This window comes from Microcaecilia unicolor, chromosome 3 (genome assembly GCF_901765095.1).
Source record: "Microcaecilia unicolor chromosome 3, aMicUni1.1, whole genome shotgun sequence".
Classification (NCBI taxonomy): domain Eukaryota; kingdom Metazoa; phylum Chordata; class Amphibia; order Gymnophiona; family Siphonopidae; genus Microcaecilia; species Microcaecilia unicolor.
In genome coordinates, this window is record NC_044033.1 from 398,617,047 (window position 1) to 398,641,116 (window position 24,070).

Here is a 24,070-nt window from a genome sequence, read left to right on the forward strand (position 1 = left end):
GCTTTTCTGAAGTCCACCGCACTGACCTAGGGTGCCCAGTTGGTGTCCTGGCCTATCAGGGGGGCCAGTGTACTACAAATCGTGGCCCCTCCCACGACCAAATGGCTCGGATTAGGACGTTTTTGAGCTGGGCGTTTTTAGTTTCCATTATCGCTAAAAAAAAATAAACGCCCAGCTCAAAAACATCCATTTTTTAGAAAATACGGTTCGGCCCGCCCCTTCACGAACCCGTTCTCTGAGATAAACGCCCATGGAGATAGGCGTTTCCGTTCGATTATGCCCCTCCACGGGAATCACATAAAAATGCATGTAAATACATGCAGACAAGCTGATTAGTATTTAGATGTGCATTCTGTGGATGCACAGCATGGTTTACCTACCTTTAACAAGCAACATTTACCGGGAGGTCTGGAGCAGCCGTAAGCAGTGTTCTTCACATTTGTGGTGTTGGGCTCCGTCTTGCGGCTCCACATAGCATATCCAACTATCCTGTTGATAAGTCTGGACCAACTGCAACCCTTGCTGAAGTCTGTCAGCTCCCCTTAGAAAATCAACCTTTTCATCAGTATTTTTTAAAAAATTGAGCCATTGGTCATCTTCCTCTCTTTCTTCTGCAGGCTCCTGTGACATCCTGCCCAAAGAGACCACTGCTGTGCCTCTCCCATCCCCACTTATGCCACATGGCATTCATACATGCAGCTGATTGATTGGCTTCCATCCTACTGAGCTGCTCACTGTTTTTGCGAGCAGCTCATTTGCATGCAATTTGCTTTGGGAATTGCTTGGTATTTTGAAGTCAGTAATTTTTACTGAGGTGGAACTATCAGGCAGTTCTTTACGGGGATCTTTGTGCATCTCCCCCTAAGTCCAGTATGGTCCCATCCCATCTGAGTTCAATTACCAAATGCTGGAATAGTTTACCCCTGTAGAGAATCCAGGATTTTCCTTATTCTAAAAGACCATGCAATAAGGATACCCCAATCAACATCTGGCATATTAAAATCACTTATTAGTAGTACTTCCCCTTTCCCAGGTATATTTTGAATGTCTTCAATTAAATCTCGGTCCACTTCTTCTGTCTGTGAAGGAGGCCTATATATCACATTAATGAAAATACATTTGCCATTCACTCTTTCCAGGTTGACCCACAGTGCCTCCTCTTTACCCTGTAGGTCCTGCAATTGTGTTGCTTTAATATGATCTTTAACATATAATGCCACTCCTCCTCCTTTTCTTCCTACCCTGTCTTTCCTGAACAGATTATAGCCCATTATAACTATATCCCAGTCATGGTTCTCTGTGAACCATGTCTCTGTGATTGCCACTAAATCCAAATCAGTTGCTTCCATCACAGCCTCAAGATCTAAAATCTTATTTCCCAGACTTTGGGCATTAGTAGACGTTGCCCTTTTTCCCATTAGTGTAGAGGTATTTAATGCTTCACTTACCTGAGGTCTTGTTCTTACCTGGGGGCTTTGATCACCCTGCCCCATTGATTCTAATTTAAAGCCCTAAACAGAGGCTTCCCTCAATTGGTATCTGTGCTCTAAACTAATGTTATACTATTTATATAAAATCCTGGTAGAGACCTAGAAGGTTACACTATTGTCTAAACTGACTTTGTTAAATAAGTAGAATAATTTAACAAAAAAAAAAAAAGACAATGAAATTACCTATTCAACCCCAAGTTTACCTTTTCCTAAGTTTGAAAATATTTTTCAGCAGGTAAGATTTGCCAGTGAAGTTTTCCTTCCCTCAGCAGGTCATCTTTCAGCACCTCTCCAGTATACCAAGGCTTTGAAAAAACTAAGGGGTCCTTTTACTAAGCTGCAGCAAAAAGTGACCTGTGGTAGCATAGGCGCGTGTATTGGGCATGCGCCGGGCCAGTTTTTACCTCATCTACAAAAAATGATTTTTTTTTAATGTGACGGGAAAAGGGTCTGTGGTAAAAATGAAACCAGCGTGCACCCAAAACCAGCCTGAGCCCTTAACACCACCCGTTGACCTAGCGGTAAAGGCACATGTGCTACACGCATGGCACCTGGGTGGCGAACGCCAAGTGCCGATTAGCACTGGAACTGACATGCATAGGAGGCAATAAATAAATAAATCATCCACGCATTATGGGCACGTAGCAAATCTGAAATTACCGCCAGGAGGATATGCTGACCTGACGGTAGTCTCATTTGGGCATGCGCTGCATGCACGAAGAGTCTACTGTGGCTTAGTAAAAGGGCACCTAAACTAAACTAAACATGGGCATTCTTGGGGGTCAATATTCAAAGGGATTTAACCAGCCAGAAACAGCTCCTGGCCAATTAAATCACTTGTTTGGGGGCATCTGCTGATTTTCAGAGGCATTTACATCAGTTAATGCCGTTGAATATCACAGACCATTAAACCCAAAGCTGGCTATTTTCTGGACAGTCCAGTGGCGGAGTCCACACTTATGCAGTTAAGTGCCGATATTCAGCACTTAACTGCCTAAGTTTAGCAGTTAAATTGGGCTGCAAAAAAGACAGGCCTATCTTTATGCAGTGTCACTTATATGGTTAAGTACTGAATAGTGCATTTAGCTGCATAAGAGATAGTCGGCCATATAAACCTGGATAGTCAGTGCCAGTGCTCGGACAGGCCTGGCATTGAATATCTGGGAATAATGCCAGAAGCAGCTAAAAAAAACACTCATTGCAATAAGCTGAATATTGATACCTTCATTTGTATCACTGGGTTTTATTTATTTGTAGTGTATTTATATTTCTCCTATTAAGAAGATTTTGGGTTAAGTCTAGTACTCAGGATTTACCACACACCTTCCCTTGACACCGCTGTTTTCATTTTAATTCTTTTTTAAATTTTATTTTAATGAAGTGTTAAAATATACATGTTCAAATACAAACATTAAGCAATTGCAAAGAAAAAAAAGAAAGAAAATCTTCCAATTGAGGTAGACAATATGGATGCAAAAAAAAAAAGAAAATAATTTCAGCCCACATCAAAGGAGGAATAAAGAACAAATTAAGTTAAATATAAAAGTACAAAAATAGGAAAATCAAGAACATCAACTTAACCAATGAGACTTGGAGGGGCATTTTTGATATGACATCCAAAATCTGAATAGAAAAAGAAGGTAATTTTTGAAAAAGAAAAAAATCCATTTTTTTCCCGAAAATACTGTATTGAACAAGATTTTGCAGTTTGGATGGGGTTTTTTTTTGGTCCATTTTTGAAAAAAAAAAAAAAAAGGAATATGTGCAAAACATGTAGATTCATGCCATTGGGATGTAGGAGGAGCCATCATTTTTCGTAGACTGGTCCCCAGAAATCCCAGGAGAGCAATGGGGCACCCTAGAGGGCACTTCCGTGCATTTCATGAAAATGCTTCCAGGTACACATCTCACATATGCTCCTTTATCTTGTCCTGTGAGCCCTTCAAAACCCACCCAAAACCCACTGTTGCCCATTGTACACCACTACAGTAGTCCTTATGGATGAAGGGGGGGCACCTATATCTGGGTACAGTAGAGTTTTGGTGACTTTGGGAGGGTGTCACAGTTTCCTCCACAAATGTGACAGCTAGAAGGAGATACAGACATGAGTCCCCCACTGTGCACTGCACCGACCACTACATTACTCCATAGACCTGCATGTTGCTCTAATAGACCTGACATTAACATCTGAGGCTGTCATTGAGGCTGGTAAGTCATATTTGCATTCACTTTTTGGGGGGTTGGGAGGGGGTCAGTGATGACTGGGGGGGATCACCTCTGATTTCCTCCAGTGGTCATCTGGTCATTTAGGGCACCTTTTTGTACTTTATTTGTTCTGTAAACAGGTCTAGACCAAAACATCTTGGTTTTAGTCCTGGAATTTCTGTGTAGGCACGCCCTAATCCCGCCTTCAAAACTTTGTTCCTGCAAAAACTTCTCAAGATGTAACATATCAAAAAATGCATACTGGACTCCCCTTATAAGTGATGCAACACCTACAAGGAAATTGCAAGAAAAAAGAAGCCCCTAGGGCCAAAACCTGGATTTCCAGGGCTAAAAAAAAGCCTTCCTCTGAAGTTGAGTGGTACATGACACATCTAGAAATATCTTAATAGTTTTACTGCAGAACAATATAGATTTCTTCTTGAAATAAGTTTTTAGAAAAGAAACTTTATCCCCTTTATGTAAGAATGTGATCAGAAGGGTAGATCTTGCAGTGATTTAATCAGTGGAATCCTCTAGAAAAGCAGTTAAATCTGCCCTCTCTGCTGGACCCAACTCTGCAAGGTCACCTTGCTGATCTTGGAAGGCTATCTTCTTAGTAGGTATATAGTAACATTTAACCAGAACCAAGGAATCTGCATTTGGTAATTCCAGTATTTAATTCTCCAGTGAACAAATCCGCATACCCCTACTACCGACAGTGCTTAACTGCCAGTTAATTCCCCATTCAGAAGGAATTATTACTCAGTCCTATATATTGCAGTACAATTTAGCAAAGCAACTTTCATGCAAATAACATCTCGAATGCTTCACAACTACACAGAGCTTGCATTGAGTGCAGTGCAATTTACAGAGGAAAGTATTTAAAGGGTGCATGAAAAGACAAGAGTCATCAAAGAAGAAATTCAAGTATTTGGGCCAGGATAATAGGGCAGTGTTTAACAGGCAGGATTGATGATCACAGATGAAAAAGGTCCTCAGAGGCATCTGAAATGGGAGGGGGAATTAGTAAGGCAGAGAAAAACATGCTTCTGATTTTACTTTCAGGGCAGATGAGAAAGCTTGTGATAGAGCAGAGTCGATTGTGGGATAGTTTCCCATAGTCAGTCTTGCTTACAGTTAGAGGGTTTTCATTTTCCTGATCCATATCATTGGTTAATATCTGAGACACACTATGTTTCATGTGATCAATGCCACATTCCAACAAACTGCAGGATCAGATTTTCAACAGTGACACACTGGTAGTCTTAATGTAGACTCTAGTATGTTATAGTTGCCTTGCATAACAAATATATCATAGAAAGCATTCTTTCACATAGCGTGTAGTTTATTGAATTGTGTCAACTAAGGGTTAAAAGAGATTTTTTTGTTAGTTTGACTGTAGGTCCTCTGGCCCGCAGGCCACAGTCACATTAGCAACTGAAAATTGGATAACGACAGTACAATGACAAATCCAGGTTGCCTGCAATAAGGTGCTAATCCCTTTGCTTTAATATTGGAGCAGCATGTAATGATGTTTAGACATCACTCCAGTTTACTGACGACCCCACTGGGGCCTGCAATAGAACCTTACAACTGTCTAACAAGACATCAGGTGACTCTTGTCACCACAGCAACGGACACTGGAATCTAATCTTCCCTCCATCCGTTCCAGGACCCAATAATGCCTAGATTGTATAAGTGACCCATCATTGCTTGGTAACTCAAATCAATTAACGTTAATTCGCACCATGCTATGATGTATTGTGATCACTTTCATTTCAGAGAAGGGGGAGAAATTGCTATAATTCACCTACAATGAGGTTGTCTATGGTGCAGAGGTATTAATTGGGTGTCCATATTAAATGGAAAAGGAGCACAGTAGTGAAAGGAAAGTGGATGAGTGACTCTCTTGGCTGCTATTGACCTATCAGAAGAAGGCAGTGCCCTTTTCCTTTGCTTTTATCTATTACAGTTTTTCCTATTGCGTGTCAAGTTGATGTATTATAAAAAATTCATTTGGTGACCTTTCACCCCCATAGCAGATTAAACAATTTCGCTTGGATGGCATCATTAACAGGACCCTGCATTTAATGATGATTTCTCTAAAAGGCCACGGAGATTCGATTTTAAGCTAACAGATTTATTGCACTATTATAACATATCGTAAAAAACTGTACCACCTACGGTATGGTTTTAGGATAGAAACTGTTTAAGAGTTCATGGGCGGCTGAAAGTGGTATTTTACCTTGGGATATACAGAAGTAGGATATCTCTGACATATGATGCTGTTTATATTTAATGATAGATTTTCCAAACAATAACTCAACTGTGCTTGAGAAGTGGCTGCTGCTCTGCCAAAGACTGACTTTACATAATACGAACAGGAATCAAAGGATTAGATTTATTTACTTTCCCTGCTGTCGCATGCATCAATGATATACTTTCACAGTCCAAGATGGAATGCAACAATAAAGATGCAGTCGGTATTCAAATGGACAGTAGGCAAAACAGATTGGCAGTGTTCATTAATATGCTTTTGAGTATTGCAAAGCCAAATACGTTTCAGCCTCATTTAATACAAGATATAAAAAAACTTCAGAGTGTTTTCAGGTTTTACAGTCAATTGAACAAAAAGAGAAGCACTCTGAAATAGTCCAGCACTGAACAAAAAAAAAAAACCTTGACGTGCTTACAAAGGATTTAGTCCACCAGTATGAAGTCAGCGAGGAATATATGGCAAAAGGACAATGAATTTAATACTGCTAAAACTGGAGCCAAGGGTGCAAGGGAGGTCAAATAGCAATAGATCTGGTGATGATGATAAAACAGTGAAGCTTTCGGGACTTACGTTGCTGTAAGACAAGTTATGAGGGAAATTTTGTATAGCTTTTTCAGTGAATAAAGCATGCTTTACATGTGAAAAAGGGATCTTATAGAATTATCTGGGGGTTTACGTGCATAAAATCTAGGCACACCAAAAATAGCTTCTACTGTCGTGTACAGGCATTTCCAGGGGCATAGTTTGGGGTGCAACTGGAGTTACGATGTATGTGCATACTTTTCAAAATACATGCATGCACATGTAGAACACATACCTTGAGAATATTTGGGTGCTATTCTGAGACCCTATTTTGTAAAGGCGCATAAAGACCTTTGTTGCCTTTGCAAAATACTACCAGGAAACTGAAACAACTCTCTACAGAAATTATGCACTTCAACACATTATTGCTAATGGTTATTAATATTTATGACTTATTTGGACCATCATACAGAGGGAGCATATATCACCACAGCTGGAATTGCATAATGTGACTACTTCCTTGATTATTACATTATGCAGTTCCAGCAGTGGTGACATCTACTCCCTCTATATGGTGGTGCAAATAAGTCATAAATATTAATAACTATTATCACTAATGTGTGGAAGAATATTTCTATAAAGAGTTGTTTGGGTTTCCTGGAAGTATTAAATAGAAACATAGAAACATGATGGCAGATAAGGGCCATATGGTGCATCCAGTCTGCCCATCTTCTGTAATCCCTTACTCTTCCTTTTAATCTTCACTGAGATATTGTATAGTATCGATTGCCTTTATAAAATAGACATTAATTTCTTTTTTGCCATTCTTTTATGAAATTACCATCTATTGGGGCAGTTGTATAAGGGGCCATTTTATCAAGCTGCTGTAAAAAGGGCTATGCAGTAGCTGCAGCGGCCATTTTTGCCACGTGCTGCGGCCCTTTTTACTCCTGTAGGTAAAAAGGCTTCTACTTTGGCTCTCCAGCTTAAGACAAGCAGTAGGCTGCCTTACCGATTTTACCGGTTATTTATTTGAACAACAAGGTTACCACAGGAGTTTTATCTAAACACCGCGGCTGTCTTTGTTGACAGATACACTTGTTTTGAAGAATTTCTTCAGGTTTTTGAGGAACTGGACTTTTTCATTTCGCACACTTCATAATTACACCCTGACCCCTGAGGCAGGCGTTGTCTAACACCGAAACACGGCCCGTGTCGGGTCACTTGTTAATAAAGGAGTCCTGTTTTCTCAGTCTTGAAGGCCCAGTTTTGCTTTTTTGGTTTGTATACTTTTTGTGTATGCTGTATTACCCTCTCTGTGTGCTTTGCAAAAATACATGGCCAGGCAGTAAGATTGCTCTTACCCCGTGACCATGTGGAGGGGAGCACTTACCACCACCCATTGAGGTGGTGGTAAGGGCTCTCATGCTAAGTCGGCAGTAACCAGGTAGCACGCGGTGCTGCCCGATTGCCACCGGGTAACTGCCGCAAAAAAAAAAAATGAAGTCCTATTTTCTCCAGCGCATGAAATAGCGTGCACAGGGGCTAGAACTACTGCTGGCACCCACGTTGGGTCAGCAGTAGCTGTAAATTGGCACACAGTAAGTCTGCATTGGGCTTACTACTGCTTTGTAAAAGGGCCCCTCTAAGATTTGTGCATATGTTATGCATGCAGATATTTAGAAAATTAGCCTCTACGTGTGCATATATATATTCCATCATATTGCCTAAGCGCTATTCTTTAAATACCTGTTTAATTTATATAGGGTTCCTTTTACTAACCTGCAATAGAAAGAGGTCTTAGCGTGCTATGATATGATTCTTTCTCATGCACTGAGGCCATTTTTACTGCAGCTGGAAAATGGCCGATTTTCCTATTTTCTGAATTAATGGCCATGTGCTAATTTTGCCAGTGTAAGGACAATAAAACAATTAGTGTGTGAGTACTTACCAACATTTATGTTGTAGGCCGTTAGGGCTCACATGTTAATTCTGTGTTAATCAGTGCAAGTTAATATAGAGGCAGTAATTGATTAGCACAGAAACACCCACTCTCTGCCCACAGATATGTGTCCTCCCCCCCAGAATTGAAAATATTAGCAAGTCGTTTACACATGCAGAGTGGAGGAGTGACCTAATGGTTAGTGCAGCGGACTGAGAGCCTGGGGACATGGGTTCAATTCCCACTTCAGCTCCTTGTGACTCTGGGCATGCCACTTAACCCTCCACTGCCCCAGGTACAAAAACAGATTATGAGTCCAGTAGGGACAGAGAAAGTACCAGCATAGAATATACAGACTGCTTTGGTTGTGCCACAGAAAGGCAGTATTTTAAGTCCATGATCCTTTATCAGAAAACTTACTCCAGGATACCTGAACACATCCCAGATTAAGTCATTTTAACCTGTGGTAAGTGAACAAGGACCCTCTTAGGGTGTATTTGCAAGACAGGGATGGAGCACTGACAAGACTCAAATTTACTAGTTTATAATACTGTATGTTGCATACATGTTAGTTTTCTTTCAGTTAGGTTGCATATATATTTATGATTTGGTCCACAAAAGAAGTTACGCTGATGTGTGAACATCATCACCGATATTAGTGGAATAGGCTTATAGCTTTGTTCTGTATAATTGACGCACTTGTGATGTGTTTGGTGACACACTGAGTGATTTCTTATACGCATTTAATAACACATTGCACATGATGTACATTGTGTTCTGTGTTCTTTAGAGCAATATGTATTTAAGTGGAGAGTTTTTTTGAAGTGTGGTACTTAGTAATCTCTCTACACAGACTTGTTATTTTCAACCCCCAATATGCAGAAGCACTAAACAGGACAGTGCCACTGAATATCATCTCGGGAGATCCATGATAAAAGTGGGCAAGTCAGGGGTGGTAAATGGGTTGGCACTGGGGAGGAACCAGCAGTTAAGCTGTCCTAACTTGGCTAGGTTAGGTATGTAGTTCCTGGCACTGAGTAACGGCTGAGACCCACATAACTATTTTTATGTGGGTCCCCCGATCTCCCTTGTGGCCCCTGAAAAATCACCCCTCCTTCTCTCCCCATCCTCTCTACCTTCCCCCCAGCCTGCTACCATTCAGAACTCCCCAAACATCCTCCCAGCCCCCTCCCGCAGTCTAAGTAGGCCTCCCTCAGGTCTGCCTGATATCCCTGGTGGTTCACATGGGGTCGATAGTGACAGCAACAAAGCCTAATCATTCCTGTCCCTTGCAGTTGCCACAGAAAAATAGCAGCCACAATCTCTCAAGGCAGCCTCGTGGTACTACACTGCAGGGGGGTTGGGAGTTGGGGGAATGTTAATAATATTAGCCGGTGTGTACTTTTTTTCAGGTAGCTATACATACAGATGGAGTTTGGGTGGAGCATGGGTGGGAATCACATGAAGATAACTTACAATACCAGGCGCAGATGCGTTTGCCAGCTCTATGACATAGAATAAGTGCCATATTGGTGCCCTCCATGTGTTTACATATGGGTGAAAAGCTATACAATTATCCCACTATGGGTAGCTCATTTGTTTTTGCTCTTAATGGGAGTGGGGTAAGGCAAATTGTCTGAGAAGTGTTCAATGAATAAACTCCTGTTCGTGCACAAAATTCTCTCTGAAAATTACCCCTGTAAGCTTTATTAAAATTTGCATGTCCCCCATTATCCCTTTTTGGAGATACCTGAATAGCTGAAGACTCTGGATTGATAGGAAGTGGTATGGAATCAGTCATAATGGAGCACTAACTGTTGTCATGTTCCTGCATCACATTATTGGCTGCTACACGTGTTCCTGTTTTACAGATAAGCTGTCTTGAGTAGGGGAGAAGGGAGATGACTGTTTCTGCACTACAGCTAGACCCAGGTAGGATAGTTGACTGGAAATGGGACATAATGTGTGAAAGAGGAGAGGGGGTGCATATGATATCCAAATAACATCTAGAATAAAATGTTTAAGATCAAGGAAACGGTGAGCGAATCAGGATAAATCGATGCAAAAGGAATATAAACGAAAGGAAGAAAAATAGCACAATACAGAAAGGTTTGGAAATACATATTACATTACAGGGTCACTGTCTAGAAGTAGGATGTAGATATTTACTCAAACAGTGGACCTGGGAAAAGAATGTTGTTTACTTATCTATTGTGCCCCAGTATGTTTTGAGTTAGCATATTTAACTGAACTCAAAAGACCCAGAAATGTGTGTTCATGGTACCTAAATTATACTTGTTATCACAATATCCGTCATTGCTTGAGAACATTTTCTGTTTTCATGATCAGTATAATTGAAGTTTCTATTATTGAACAACGCAGGTTAAAAATATATGGTATGACAATGGATCCTATTGTTCGGGTCTGAGAATGGAAAATTGGCAAGCTGAGTTGAGCTAGGGAAGGTGGAGGTACAAGAATTAGTATCATACCAATGTTATTTGAATGTTCTAATCATGTGCTTATTAGATATTCCATTACTATTATGCTTATGACTATCAGTGCTATTAAATGTGTATATTTTTTATCCTGTTTCATGGTAGTCTTATTATTAGGTTTCAATTTGCTGTTTTCAAGTTTTCCTCTTTCATTGTATTTATGTTTATACTTGTACATTTTACTGTTGTTATGCTTTTAACAAAATTGTAAGTTTGATGTTAAACTGTACCTACTATACACTTCCTTGAGTGAATCTCTTCATAAAGGCGGTTAATAAATCCCGATAAATAAATAAGGTAAAAAGATGAAGGAATGAGGCAAAATGGAGCGGAAGGAGAGAACTTGAACAAAGAAGGTTCTGCGAGGTAGAAAACAAGGGAGAAATGCTTGTGAAAGATGAGTGCGCATTCATTAGTACAGTGAAACCTCGTTTTTTGTCGATAATTCGTCCGTAAAATATCGACGAAAACCGAGGCAACAAGCAATTTTTCTTCTAAATTTTTTAAATGAATAAAAAAGACTAATGTATAGAATAAATGAACATTTAACATGGCATTTACCTTTCTGAAGACTCTTCTTGGTGTATGGAAGATGTAGAGGAGCAGAGATTATTGTTTGGAAGGGGGACCTCCCTCCATAAGGACACTATCTGGGGAGGGGGGTCACTTCCCTTCTTGTTCTTTTTGCACTAGGACCAGCTTCAGTGTCTGTGGACCCATGCCGCACTTCCCTTCTTGTTCTTTTGGCACTATCGGGGGGGGGGGGTCACTTCCCTTCTTGTTCTTTTGGCACTAGGACCAGCTTCAGAGTCTGTGGACCCATGCCGCACAAGAAAGCTGTCCAAAGAGGTTTGTTTCTGTCACCTCTTTAAGATTTGCCTAAAATGGGGCAAGACATTATCATTAAACAAGTTGCAGACACGGCTTGCAACAGCTTTGTCTGGGTGATTTTTCTCCACAAACACCTGCACTTTACTCCACATGGAGAAGATGTCCTTAATCTCTGAAGAAGGCACATTCTCTCCTGTCTCTTCCTCCTTATCCGAAAACGACAAAATCTGAAGTCAACTAAAACCGAGGTTTCACTGTATATCTTAAAAGGGAAAGGGAAACATAATGGGTCTTGATATCCTGCCTTTCTCTGGTTACAATCAAAGCAGTGTCCATATTATATACAGGTACTTATTTTATTCCTGGGAAACTGGAGGGTTAAGTGATTTGCTCAGAGTCACAAGGAGCTACAGTGGGAATAGAACCCAGATTCCAAGGAACTCAGGTAGCTGAACTAACCACTAGGCTACTCTTCAATGAAATAGGTGGAAAATCAATTTTTTATTAAATGAAAAGTGTCAAACAAACTGAAAAAAAAAATCAAAAATTTGGAAAAGTCTAAAAATGAACTGAAACCTTTTGCTTGTGCACATCCCTATTAAATAGACATATGGAAAATAAGAGGAGGATGTTATAAGGGTGAGAGTGAGGGTGAAGAAATGGCTAGGGCTCTTCAGCTTGGAGAGAGATGGCTGAGGGGAGATATGATAGAAGTGTATAAAATAATGAGAGGAGTGGAACGGGTAGACATGAATCACTTGTTTACTCTTCCAAAAATACTAGGACTAGGGGGCACGCAATGAAGCTACAAAGTAATAAATTTAAAACAAATTGGAGAAAATATTTCTTCACTCAATGTATAATTAAACTGTGGAATTTGTTGCCAGAGAATGTGGTAAAAGCAGTTAGTTTAACGGGGTTTAAAAAAGGCTTGGATAATTTCCTAAAAGAAAAGTTTAAAAGCCATGATTAAGATGGACTTGATGAAAATCCACTGCTTATTTCTAGGATAAGCAGCATAAAATATATTGTACTGTTTTGGGATCTTGCCAGGTATTTGTAACCTGGATTGGCCACTGTTGGAAACAGGATGCTAGGCTTAATGGGCTTTTGGTCTGTCCTAGTATGGCAACATTTATGTTCTTATGGAACTTGGAGACTTTGTAAGCTCTGTCGAGCAGGGACTGTCTCTTCATGTTTAAGTGTACAGTACTGCATACGTCTAGTAGCGCTATAGAAATGATAAGTAGTAGTAGTAGTAGTACTTTATCATATGGGACAATGATAGGTCCCTCCTTTTTTCTATACCTCTATTACAAATGCTTCCTATTAGGAGTGTATAGGGATTGTTTATTGTTTTGTAATTTTTATGCCTGTTTATGTTTATAAGATTATTAATGCACTACTTTCCTCTGGTACAATCAAAGTAGTTTACATATTACATAGAAATATGGTAAGTATTTTTGGATTCTGTTTACTAAGCCGTGCTATAGGCGCGCACACTTTTTAGCACGAGCTAAAAATTAGCATGTGCTTAAGCTAGAGACGCCCATTGGAATAGAATGGGTGTCTCTATCATTAGCACATGTGCTAAAAAGTGTGCATGCCTACAGCGTGGCTTACTAAACAGGGCCCTTTGTCTCATTGGGGAAGACTGCATTTTATTTTTGCTAATTTTTAGTATAAGCTGGTGGCATAGTGCTTGAAACTGCAGTTGTCTAAGGGATCTTTTTTTTACTAAGCTGCAGCAAAGTGGCCTTAACGTGTCCTTGCTTGTGTTTCTCCTAGGCATTAATGCCAATTTTACCACAGCAGTAAAAATGGCCTTTTTCTATTTTCTGTATTAATGTCATGCACTAATGTCGCCATTAAAAAAATTAGTGTGTGTGGACTTACTGCCACTCATTTTGTAAGCAGTAAGGGCTTACGCACGATTCCTGTGCTAAGCAGTTAGTGTGTGGTAATGTTACGACACTACATGATTAGCTCAGCAATGCCCATGCTCTGTGCCGGACACCCCCCCCCCCCCCAAAAAAAAAAAAAAGAATAAAACTTTATTTTTAGGGAAGGTTAGCATGCACACATTTGGACCTCATTTTGCCATTTATAAATATAATTCTGTTCACATCTACCCAAACGTTTTGATAAATCACCACCTCAAGGAGAACAGTCCTGTTCCACACGAAGTATTTCAAATCTGCCACTTTGTGGGAAAATTGTTAGCAATATAATACTTAAGGAGCAGATTCTTTGTCACAATGTGTGGCAGAATAGAATACAGAAAAGGTTCACTGTTGATAACCCACAAATCCCAATTACACCACTTTCCGGGCTCCTTTTACAAAGCTGCGGTAGAAAGTGAACTTAGTGTGCCCTTGCACAGCTCTTTCGGAAAATGGCCGAATTTCCATTTTCCAAATTAATGGCCACATGCTAATGTTGCCATTAGCACATGGCCACTATTAAAAATGAGTTAACAACACCTATTTTGTAGATGGTAAAGGCTCACTTGCTAATCCTGCGTTAATCAGTTACCTCAAATTCTCTATAGTGTACCTAGAGTTATGCGTGGCTCTGTGCATAAATCTAGGCGTATTCTATAACTATGTGTGTAGATTGGTTGTTTTAACAAGTTATTAAGCATGGTTAACAGCTCTTAACAAGCAATAATGAGCACTTATTGGCAAAAATTAGAATTTACGCATATGTACATTGTTAAGTGTATTCTGTAATGTACTGCACCTAAATTCTAAAACACACAGACAAAAAGGGGCATGCTCAGGGGCGTGGAAATGGGCACTTTGTGGGCTTTCCAAAATCTATATGCATTACAAAATATGGGTCAGTACATGTAAATCTACATGGAGGGATTTACACCAGCTTTTCGTTGGTGGAAATGAACGCGCATAGATTTAGTCACATGAACTACGCTTAAGCGTATTCTAAATACCTGTCGCGTGCACGAGGACCTTGGCACACTGTCAGGCTTCTTCCCCGGGAGCACTGGTTTCGTGAGTCCTTGGACCACTACCGTGGAGCGGCAGTGGCAGGCAAGATCACCTACAAGGTAGAGATAAGACAAGACTGGACCGGAACTCCGGACTGGAGTTCTACACTGGAATACTCGGAACTGGAACGCACCGGACAGGTGCGCACTGGAGTGGGGCCCGCTGGACTGGACACACTGGAGTGGCCCTACTGGACAGGAACATACAGGAGTGAAACCCGCTGGACTGGAACACACTGGAGCGGAACTGGAACACCCTGGACCTAGGCTTCACCTACACTTGACTGCCTTCCCCCTCGGGTTGAGCCCTCAGGTTCTGGCAGCCGGTAGGACTTACAGGAACAGCAGGAATGAAGATCCAGGAGTGCCCCCTGGCACCTAGGTGAAGGCAAGGCAGACAAGCAGGAACTGTCCGGGTTCTGGCAGTCAGCAGGAATCAACACAATGACTAGTAGACTGTACCCAGGCTAATAGGAACGCTATACCCAGGCAACCAGTCATACACAGGAACATACACAGAGCAAACTCAGGAGACTTAGAAAAGCTATACACCAGCTAACAACAAAGCTGTGCCCAAGCTAACAAGTCATGCACTGGAAACAGACACAGAGCAAACTCAGAAGACTTAGTAAAGCTATACACCAGCTAACAACAAAGCTGTGCCCAAGCTACAAGTCATACACAGGAAACAAACACAGAGAACTAGCAGAGCTAGACACAGAAGGGTAGGAAACCCATAGAGCAATAAACACAGAAGGGCTGAAACCCTACAAGCGATAAACACAGAAGGGCTGAAAACCCACAGAAGGGTAGGAGACCCACAGAGCAATAAACACAGAAGGGCTGAAACCCTACAGAGCCATAAACACAGAAGGGCCGGAAACCCACAAGCGATAAACACAGAAGGGCTGAAAACCCACAGAAGGGTAGGAGACCCACAGAGCAATAAACACAGAAGGGCTGAAACCCTACAGAGCTATAAACACAGAAGGGCTGGAAACCCACAAGCGATAAACACAGAAGGGCTGAAAACCCACAGAAGGGTAGGAGACCCACAGAGCAAATAACACAGAAGGGCTGGAAGCCCACAGAACAATAAACACAGAAGGGCAGAAAACCCACAGAGCAAAAGACAAGGAAAGCAAACGGTGCTAACAGCACACTAACCTCGGGACCTAAGGCACTGCGGAGGAAATGGCAATGCAAAGGCCAGGACTGTAGTTTCCAAGTCACTAATAAAGCCCCTCAACACCAGAGCCACAGGTGCAGCAATCACCTTGCAACCAAACAGAGGCTTGACACTCAGAGCAGGCATCCCATAGAAAGTAACAGCGGGAGCCATCTTGGATACTGGCAGAGACGAAGAGGCGGCAGCCATCTTGGAAGAGGCAAAGCCCACACAGGTGAGATTCAGTAGGGCAATCAGCACACAGAGCCAGAGAGAAACTAAGACAGAGACAGACACAGAGACAAGCAGAAGCCAGCACAGCCACTGACTCCCAGAAACAGGGTAAGTATGAGGGTGGTCACGGCCACAGACGTGACAATACCGCACATAGAGTTTATGCGTGGTATTTAGAATATGCTTAGGTGTGATTGCCTAAAGTGCCTTAAGTTTTGGCGCCATATATAGAATTGGGCCCATAGTGCAGAACAAAGTAGACTTGCTAACAAATTAGCACAGAGATACCCACTCTCCGCCCCTTCCTAGAAAAATTAGCAAATATTTTTTAGCACGTGGTTTGTGTATGTAGGTTCAGGATTTACTGCGGGATGCCTCAGCGCACCCCGTGGTAAGCCCTTTTAAACCGCAGTAAGTACGTGCTAGTGCTTACTGCAGCTTAGTAAAAGGAGCCCTATGTAGGTTGGGCTCACCATTGTAGAATAGCACTTAGGCATCCCACTGGTACTTTTGCAATACACTTATGTGCTTAACTGCTATCATTCTACACATTAACATGTGCCAAAGGTGTCTAAATGTGGGCACCTAGATCATACAATTGCCACTCGTAAGCACTTTATGGTTATAAGACCTGAGGTGACCTAAAGATTTTCAGGATATCATAACTCTGCTTCTGTTCCAAACAAACTACCCCCCCCCCCCCCCCCCCCATGAATGCGTACATGTTGTCTGCATACAAGGAGATGTGATTTCAATCTATCAGGAAGGGGTTATTTGCTGTGGCCACAAAGCTCTGGAATAAAGTTGTGGAAATTCATAATAGGAAAACCTGGCGATATTCAGGATTTGGGTTCAATGTGATTATTGTATTCAATGAGTCTTATGTGGATTTGAATATGATATTATAGATGTGGAGCATTCTATGCATATTTTAGTCAGGCTGAAAATCACTTTGTTCAGTATTGTAAAGATTATTAATGACTTCAAATAAATAAATACATAATTGCTTATGCTGCTGTTCGTGCATATACTTGTAAGCAAGTATACACCCACACAGTTTTATGAGAGCCATTTTCCATATGTTAAACATGCTTTACACTCACAAAATGCTTTATAAAAATTCCCCCCTCGTCTACAAGAATATTCAATACGTAGAACTGATAGATTGGTAATCAGATGGGAATATATAATTCAATCAGTATATAAAGCTGTACAAGACAAATGGCATGATTTCCACTTTTTATGCATGATATTTTTTCAAAGTAGTAAGCAAGTGCATCTGTGAGCCCCACAAAGAAATCATGCTATCTACAATTACTTATTCCTTATAAGTGACCAACATGTATTAACCTATACTTGTATCAAAGAGCTCTGTGGTTTCATTCTAACAGTGATTACTAGCATATTTCACAACAAAATGTTTCAAATGCAGAGTTGATTTGCATATCTATTTTTGATTGGAAGTAATCAAATTTATTTTTCTTCAAATTTCTTTCATGTGGAAAGAAATCCCAGTGGAGCAGGGGTTGGCGGCTCTCTGTTTGTGCGACCATATAAAATGCATATCCTAATTCAGCCCTCAGATGGAGAAGTAGAAAAAGCGCTTCCAGTTCAACCAAAAATCATGTTTATAGACAAGTGGGTAAGAACCTCTGTTTTGTTTTAATGTTATGCACTGTTTGCTGTGTCTCTGCCTTCTTCCAGATATGATGTTTAGCTTTGGTGCACAATAGCCCTTATTCAGAACTGACTTTTTCCCACTTTGTGCCTGTGGCAAAAATAAGTTCCGTGGAGGGGCATAATTAAAAGGGGCGCCCAAGTTTTCCTGAGGACGTCCTCGCAGGACGTCCTGGCGAAGGGACGGGGAAACCCTTATTATTGAAACAAGATTGGCGTCCATCTTTCATTTCGATAATACGGTCGGGGAAGCCCAAATCTTGACATTTAGGTCATCCCTAGAGATGGTCGTCCTTAGACTTGGTCGTTTCTGGTTTTCTGCGATAATGGAAACTAAGGACTCCCATCTCAGAAACAACCAAATGCAAGCCCTTTGGTCATGGGAGGAGCCAGCATTCGTAGTGCACTGGTGCCCCTGACATGCCAGTACACCAACCAGGCACCCTAGGGGGCACTGCAGTGGACTTCAGAAAAAGCTTCCAGATACATAGCTCCCTTACCTTGTGTGCTGAGCCCCTAAAAACCCACTACCCACAACTGTACACCACTACCATAGCCCTGACTGGTGAAGGGGGGCACCTAGATGTGGGTGCAGTGGGTTTCTGGTGGGTTTTGAAGGCTCATATTTACCACCACAAGTGTAACAGGTAGGGGGGATGGGCCTGGGTCTGCCTGCCTGAAGTGCACTGCACCCACTAAAACTGCTGCAGAGACCTGCATATTGCTGTCATGGAGCTGGGTATGACATTTGAGGCTGGCAAAAAATATTTCAAAATATTTTTTGAGGGTGGGAGGGGGTTAGTGACCACTGGGGGAGTAAGGGGAGGTCATCCCCGATTCCCTCCGGTGGTCATCTGGTCAGTTCAGGCACCTTTCTGTGGCTTGATCATAAGAAAAAAAGGACCAGGTAAAGTCGTCCAAGTATTCGTCAGAGACACCCTTTTTTTCCATTATGGGTCGAGGACGCCCATGTGTTAGGCACTCCCAAGTCCCGCCTTAGCTACGCCTCCAACACGCCCCCATGAACTTTGGTCGTCCCTGCGATGGAAAGCAGTTGAGGATGCCCAAAACTGCCTTTCCATTATACCTATTTGGGTGACCTTGTGAGAAGGACGCCCATCTTGCGATTTGTGTCGAAAGATGGGCATCCTTCTCTTTCGAAAATAAGCCTGATGGTCTAAAGTATTGGGCCTGATATTTAAAAGGACTTAACCAAGTAGCATCATCTGCTATCTGGGTAAGACCTGGTAACTGGAGCTATCCAGCTTATTTTCGAAAGAGAAAGTTGCCCATATTTCGACCCAAATCGGGAGATGGGCGTCTGTTTCCCGTGGGCGCCCAAATTGGTATAATTGAAACCCGATTTTTGGCGTCCTCAACTGCAGTCCGTCACGGAGATGAACAAAGATAACGGGGGCGTTTCGGAGGCGTGCCAAAGGCGGGACTGGGGCGTGGTTATCGGCTGAGGAGAGATGGGCGTCTTTAGCTGATAATCAAAACAAGAAGGGCATTTTTGACAAGAATTTGGTCTGCTTTATTTGGACCCTTTTTTTTTAGGTCCAAGTCCCAAAAAAGTGCCCCAACTGACCAGATGACCACCGGAGGGAATCGGGGATGACCTCCCCTGACTCCCCCAGTGGTCACTAACCCCCTCCCACCCAAAAAAAAAACACTTTACAAACTTTTTTTCCCAACCTGTATGCCAGCCTCAAATGCCATACCCACCTCCATGACAGCAGAATGTGTTCTATCCTGTGACAGCCTTTCCCTGGTTCTGATGTGGGTCTCGGTTGAGTGTGACACCTTTTCTGTTAAGGGCACTGCAGAGTCACATCGCCAATGCATCGTGGTGGGTGTAGGGTATTGGGCTCCGTGATTCCACTAGCTTGTGTTAAATGCTCACAATGTTGGTAGTTGGTAGGCTCTACTCCCATGGTGCTTTCCCCTCAGATTATTGGGTCAGAGTGTGCCCTGTTGTGTTTCCGGTAGTCCATGAGGTAGTGGCCATTTGTGTAAGACACTTTTAGATCCCTTTCATGTGTTACCCACATTAGAGAACGTTAGTTATTACCTTGAATTATCTTGCGAAGGATGTTAAAAAAATGGAAGCAGTGCAAAGAAAAGCTACGAGGATGGTATGGGATTTACGTTCCAAGACGTATGAAGAGAGGCTTGCTGACCTGAACATGTACACCCTGGAGGAAAGGAGGAACAAGGGTGATATGATACAGACGTTCAAATATTTGAAAGGTATTAATCCGCAAACGAATCTTTTCCGGAGATGGGAAGGCGGTAGAACGAGAGGACATGAAATGAGATTGAAGGGGGGCAGACTCAGGAAAGATGTCAGGAAGTATTTTTTCACAGAGAGGGTGGTAGACGCTTGGAATGCCCTCCGCGGGAGGTGGTGGAGATGAAAACGGTAACGGAGTTCAAACATGCATGGGATATGCATAGAGGAATCCTGTGCAGAAGGAATGGATCCTCAGAAGCTTAGCTGAAATTGGGTGGCAGAGCAGGTGGGGGGAAGAGGGGGTGGTGGTTGGGAGGCGAGGATAGGGGAGGGCGGACTTATACGGTCTGTACCAGAGCCGGTGATGGGAGGCGGGACTGGTGGTTGGGAGGCGGGAAATACTCCTGGCCAGACTTATATGGTCTGTGCCCTGAAAAGGACGGGTACAAATTCAAGGTAAGGTATACACATATGAGTTTGTCTTGGGCAGACTGGATGGACCATGCAGGTCTTTTTCGGCCGTCATCTACTATGTAACTATGTAACTATGTACCTTGAATGTTGCTGAAAGAGGGCATTGTACACCATTCTGCCAGCTCGGACCTACTGCTAATCTCAGTACCAGCGAGACTCTTTGCCAGTGGGGCACAACCTCTGATCTGCAGTTAACTGTGAGTAAAGGTGCTTATTCAAATAAAGGACGTTTTCAGCGAGATTAGTCTTCAGGTGTGAACTGCTGTGCCAAGGTTATACACCAGCGACAGTCCTGTCCCTGGAGCACTTTTAGTGGGTACTGCAGTGCACTTCAGGCAGGCAGACCCAGGCCCATCCCCCCCACCGTAACACTTGTGGTGGTAAATGGGAGGCCTCTAAAACCCATTGTACCCACATGTAGTTGCCCCCTTTACCCCTAAGAGCTATGGTAGTGTTGTACATTTGTCCCTTCCACGACCAAATGGCTTGGATTGGGACGTTTCTGAGCTGGGCGTTTTTAGTTTCCATTATCGCTAAAAAAAAAAAAAAACGCCCATCTCAGAAGGGACCAAATCCATGGCATTTGGTCCGTCCAAACCTTATTTTTGAAACGAAAGATGGACACCCATCTTTTTCAATAATACGGTCTGTCCTACCTCTTCACATACCCGTTTTCGGACATAGACGCCCATGGAGATGGGTGTTCGTGTTCGATTATGCCCCTCCACGTATGGGTTTTTAGCAGCATTATCTGGATAAGGATGCTGAAAATCACTACAGAACACCCGGTGCTATCCTAATAGAATGAAGGCAGTCCAGGACAGATTCTGAGCAGAGGCAATAATTTATCCAGAGATTGGTAATATTCAGCAGCAGTATCAGGATAACTAACTGGAGGGGACTTTTACAAAGCAGTAGTAAGCCCAACACGGGCTTACCACTCGCTAATCTGGAACTATCACCAGCCTAATGTGGGCGCCGTTGTTAGTTCTGGTTGGAATGCGCAACATTTCCAGTGCTCTAGAATTTTTTTCCTCTAGTGCAGAGCTAATCCAACGGTAATGGGGTATCATTATGCGCTGCCCGTTTACTGCCCATTGAAGTGGCAGTAAGTGCTCCCCACCATATGGCCACGCAGTAAGGGTTATGTTACTATGTTGGGGGGGGGGGGCATTTTGCCCACTGCAGTAATAAGGGCCCTGGTGCACAGGAAAAATTGCCCCTGCTGCTACCACAGGACCCTTTTTCCCACAACTTAGTAAAAGGACCCCTGGATAGGTTACCCAGATACCAGTGCTGAATATCAACATTAGTCAGATAACAGCAGCAGTCATTGGTATGCCCAGTTTAGCACCAATATCCAGATATCAGCCAGCACTGAATATTTAGGTATCACTTCAAATGTTGCAACCAGCATTTAATTAAAATGCTGACTGCGGAGTCTGAATATTGACCTAATTATTCTTTCATCAGACTATTTCTCAGGCCCTTGAAAATATAACGTATTTTAACAAAAACACCATACTACTTTAGGAAGTGTAAACTGTTTTGTTAACAGTATCCCTTTAGGATTATTGCAATGGTTCTGCCTAAACTTGTATAAGTCAGGGACACCTAGGTAGCAGCATTGATTTTCTTTGGATTTGCTGGAGGAAAGGTGTATTTAGTTTATGTTTTGCCTTAGGCCTTTAATTTATATCTTGTAAGGAAGCCTTGAGTTTTAAGTTTATGTCCTTTGTGAAGTGTATGAAAGAAGTCAGAGATCCGATCCATCCTCTGTCTGACTGCAAAACAAGGAGTGAACTCAGGAGAGAGAGAGAGAGAGAGTTTGGAGTTTGAAGAAAAGACATGTGGGAAATTCCATGAAATTTCCATGTGGAGAGAGTCTGCATGTGAAAGAGGATGCCACAGTGGAACTTAAAACAGACTTACGGGGACCCTTTTACCAAGCCACGCAAAAAAGGTGGCTGATGATGTTGTCAGCGAGCATCAAACAGTAGAGAGGAAAGATGAACCTCTCACAGAGAGTGTCCAGGAAATCTTTATTAAACAACATATACGAGAGGTTCCTCTTTCTTCTCTACTGTTTGATGCTTGGTGCTTTCCCCTCAGTGGAGTTTTTCTTCTGTTTGTGTTTGATGATGCTGTCAGTACATGGGTTTTCTGCGTGTTGCAGCCACTTTTAGCACAGCGGTAAACTGGCCACATTTTTATATTGTTCTTTAATGGCCATCTGTTAATTTCCCAATTAGCGCATGGCCATTATCATGGGTGCCCTACTGACACCTATTTTGTTGGCGCTAAGGGCTCCCTCGCTGACCCCGCAGTAATCAGCAGCTAACCCCACACTAGCCAATTAGCGCATGGCACGCCTACTCAGCATGGGATTATTGTGCACTGATGGGCACACTACCATGGGACACCTCAGTGTGTCCCGCAGCAGCACTTTTTTCCACGCAGTAAGCATGCACTAGTGCCTACTGCGGCTTAGTAAAAGGGCATCTTAATAAGTTGATACTAGAAGCTCAGCCAGTTTAGTTGGAGCATCCCATCATAATCTGGGAGCTTTATAGTGAAGCAGAACACTTCCTCCCCATGGAGAACCTACTCCTGGAAGTGAGAGAATATGTGTTGAATAAAAGTGAGGAGACAGCTAGTGAAAAATAAATAGTTTTGAGTACCCTTGAGGAAGCACTGCACTCAATGGTTTAAATTAAGAAGGAATTACAGAGAAAGGTGGTGGGTTACTGGCTGAAGGAAGAATGATATATATCTATGAAAAAATAAAATAAAAAACCCACCAGAAAACAGAATATCAAAACAATATCAAAATTTAGACAATGTTAACCCCCACACCAAACAATTTGAATGATGTAATCAAGGACACGAGTTCCGAATGCTTTATACTATAATGTAAAAATACTATATCAAAAGGACTCAAATTGTGATTACTCTCTATGTCTATATCCCTATATTAACTATTATCTACCCCCGATTATAGGAATCTAATGAGATATGGACTGCATTTGTATTATACTTTTTTTTTGTTTTGTTTAATAAGTATTTATTGATGCAGTCTATATCAGATTTCTGTACTATACTCTGGAAACTTAAAGACCGTAAACAGACTATTCTCACTGGCAAACATCAGAAAGACTGTACCAACAACTGCCCACAGAATGCTACTACTGCTTCAGGACACAAGCAACTTACCAAGCTCAATGGTCAGGCAAACACAAGGAATCCCCCCAATCAACCTAAACCTTGATTTGTTCGGTATCTAACCAAAAACTCCTCTCACTTAGATCCATAGGCGCCCGGTATAAGAGGCTTGGAGAGGCTAAGCCTCCCCTGCTGTGCTCTGAGGGGTTTAAATTGTTGATTTACCTCCATCCTCACAGCAGGAGCTGCAGTGAAAGCCCTCTAGCCTTGTGTAACCAGTTGTAGAAATTGGTTTATGGTTTGTTTACCTTACTGCTGGGGGGGGGGGGGGGGGGGGCGTTGGCTGGAG

The 24,070-nt window shown here is 42.2% G+C and overlaps 1 protein-coding gene across 1 annotated transcript in view; it reads left to right on the forward strand.

Annotated features, from left to right (window-relative positions):
- Positions 1-24,070, forward strand: part of PKHD1 (PKHD1 ciliary IPT domain containing fibrocystin/polyductin) — a 980,909-nt gene that overhangs the window by 879,168 nt on the left and 77,671 nt on the right. Inside the window, exon 61 of the mRNA XM_030198735.1 lies at positions 17,682-17,817. Within this exon, the coding sequence (XP_030054595.1) occupies positions 17,682-17,817 (136 nt within the window). The remainder of the gene's footprint in view (positions 1-17,681; positions 17,818-24,070) is intronic.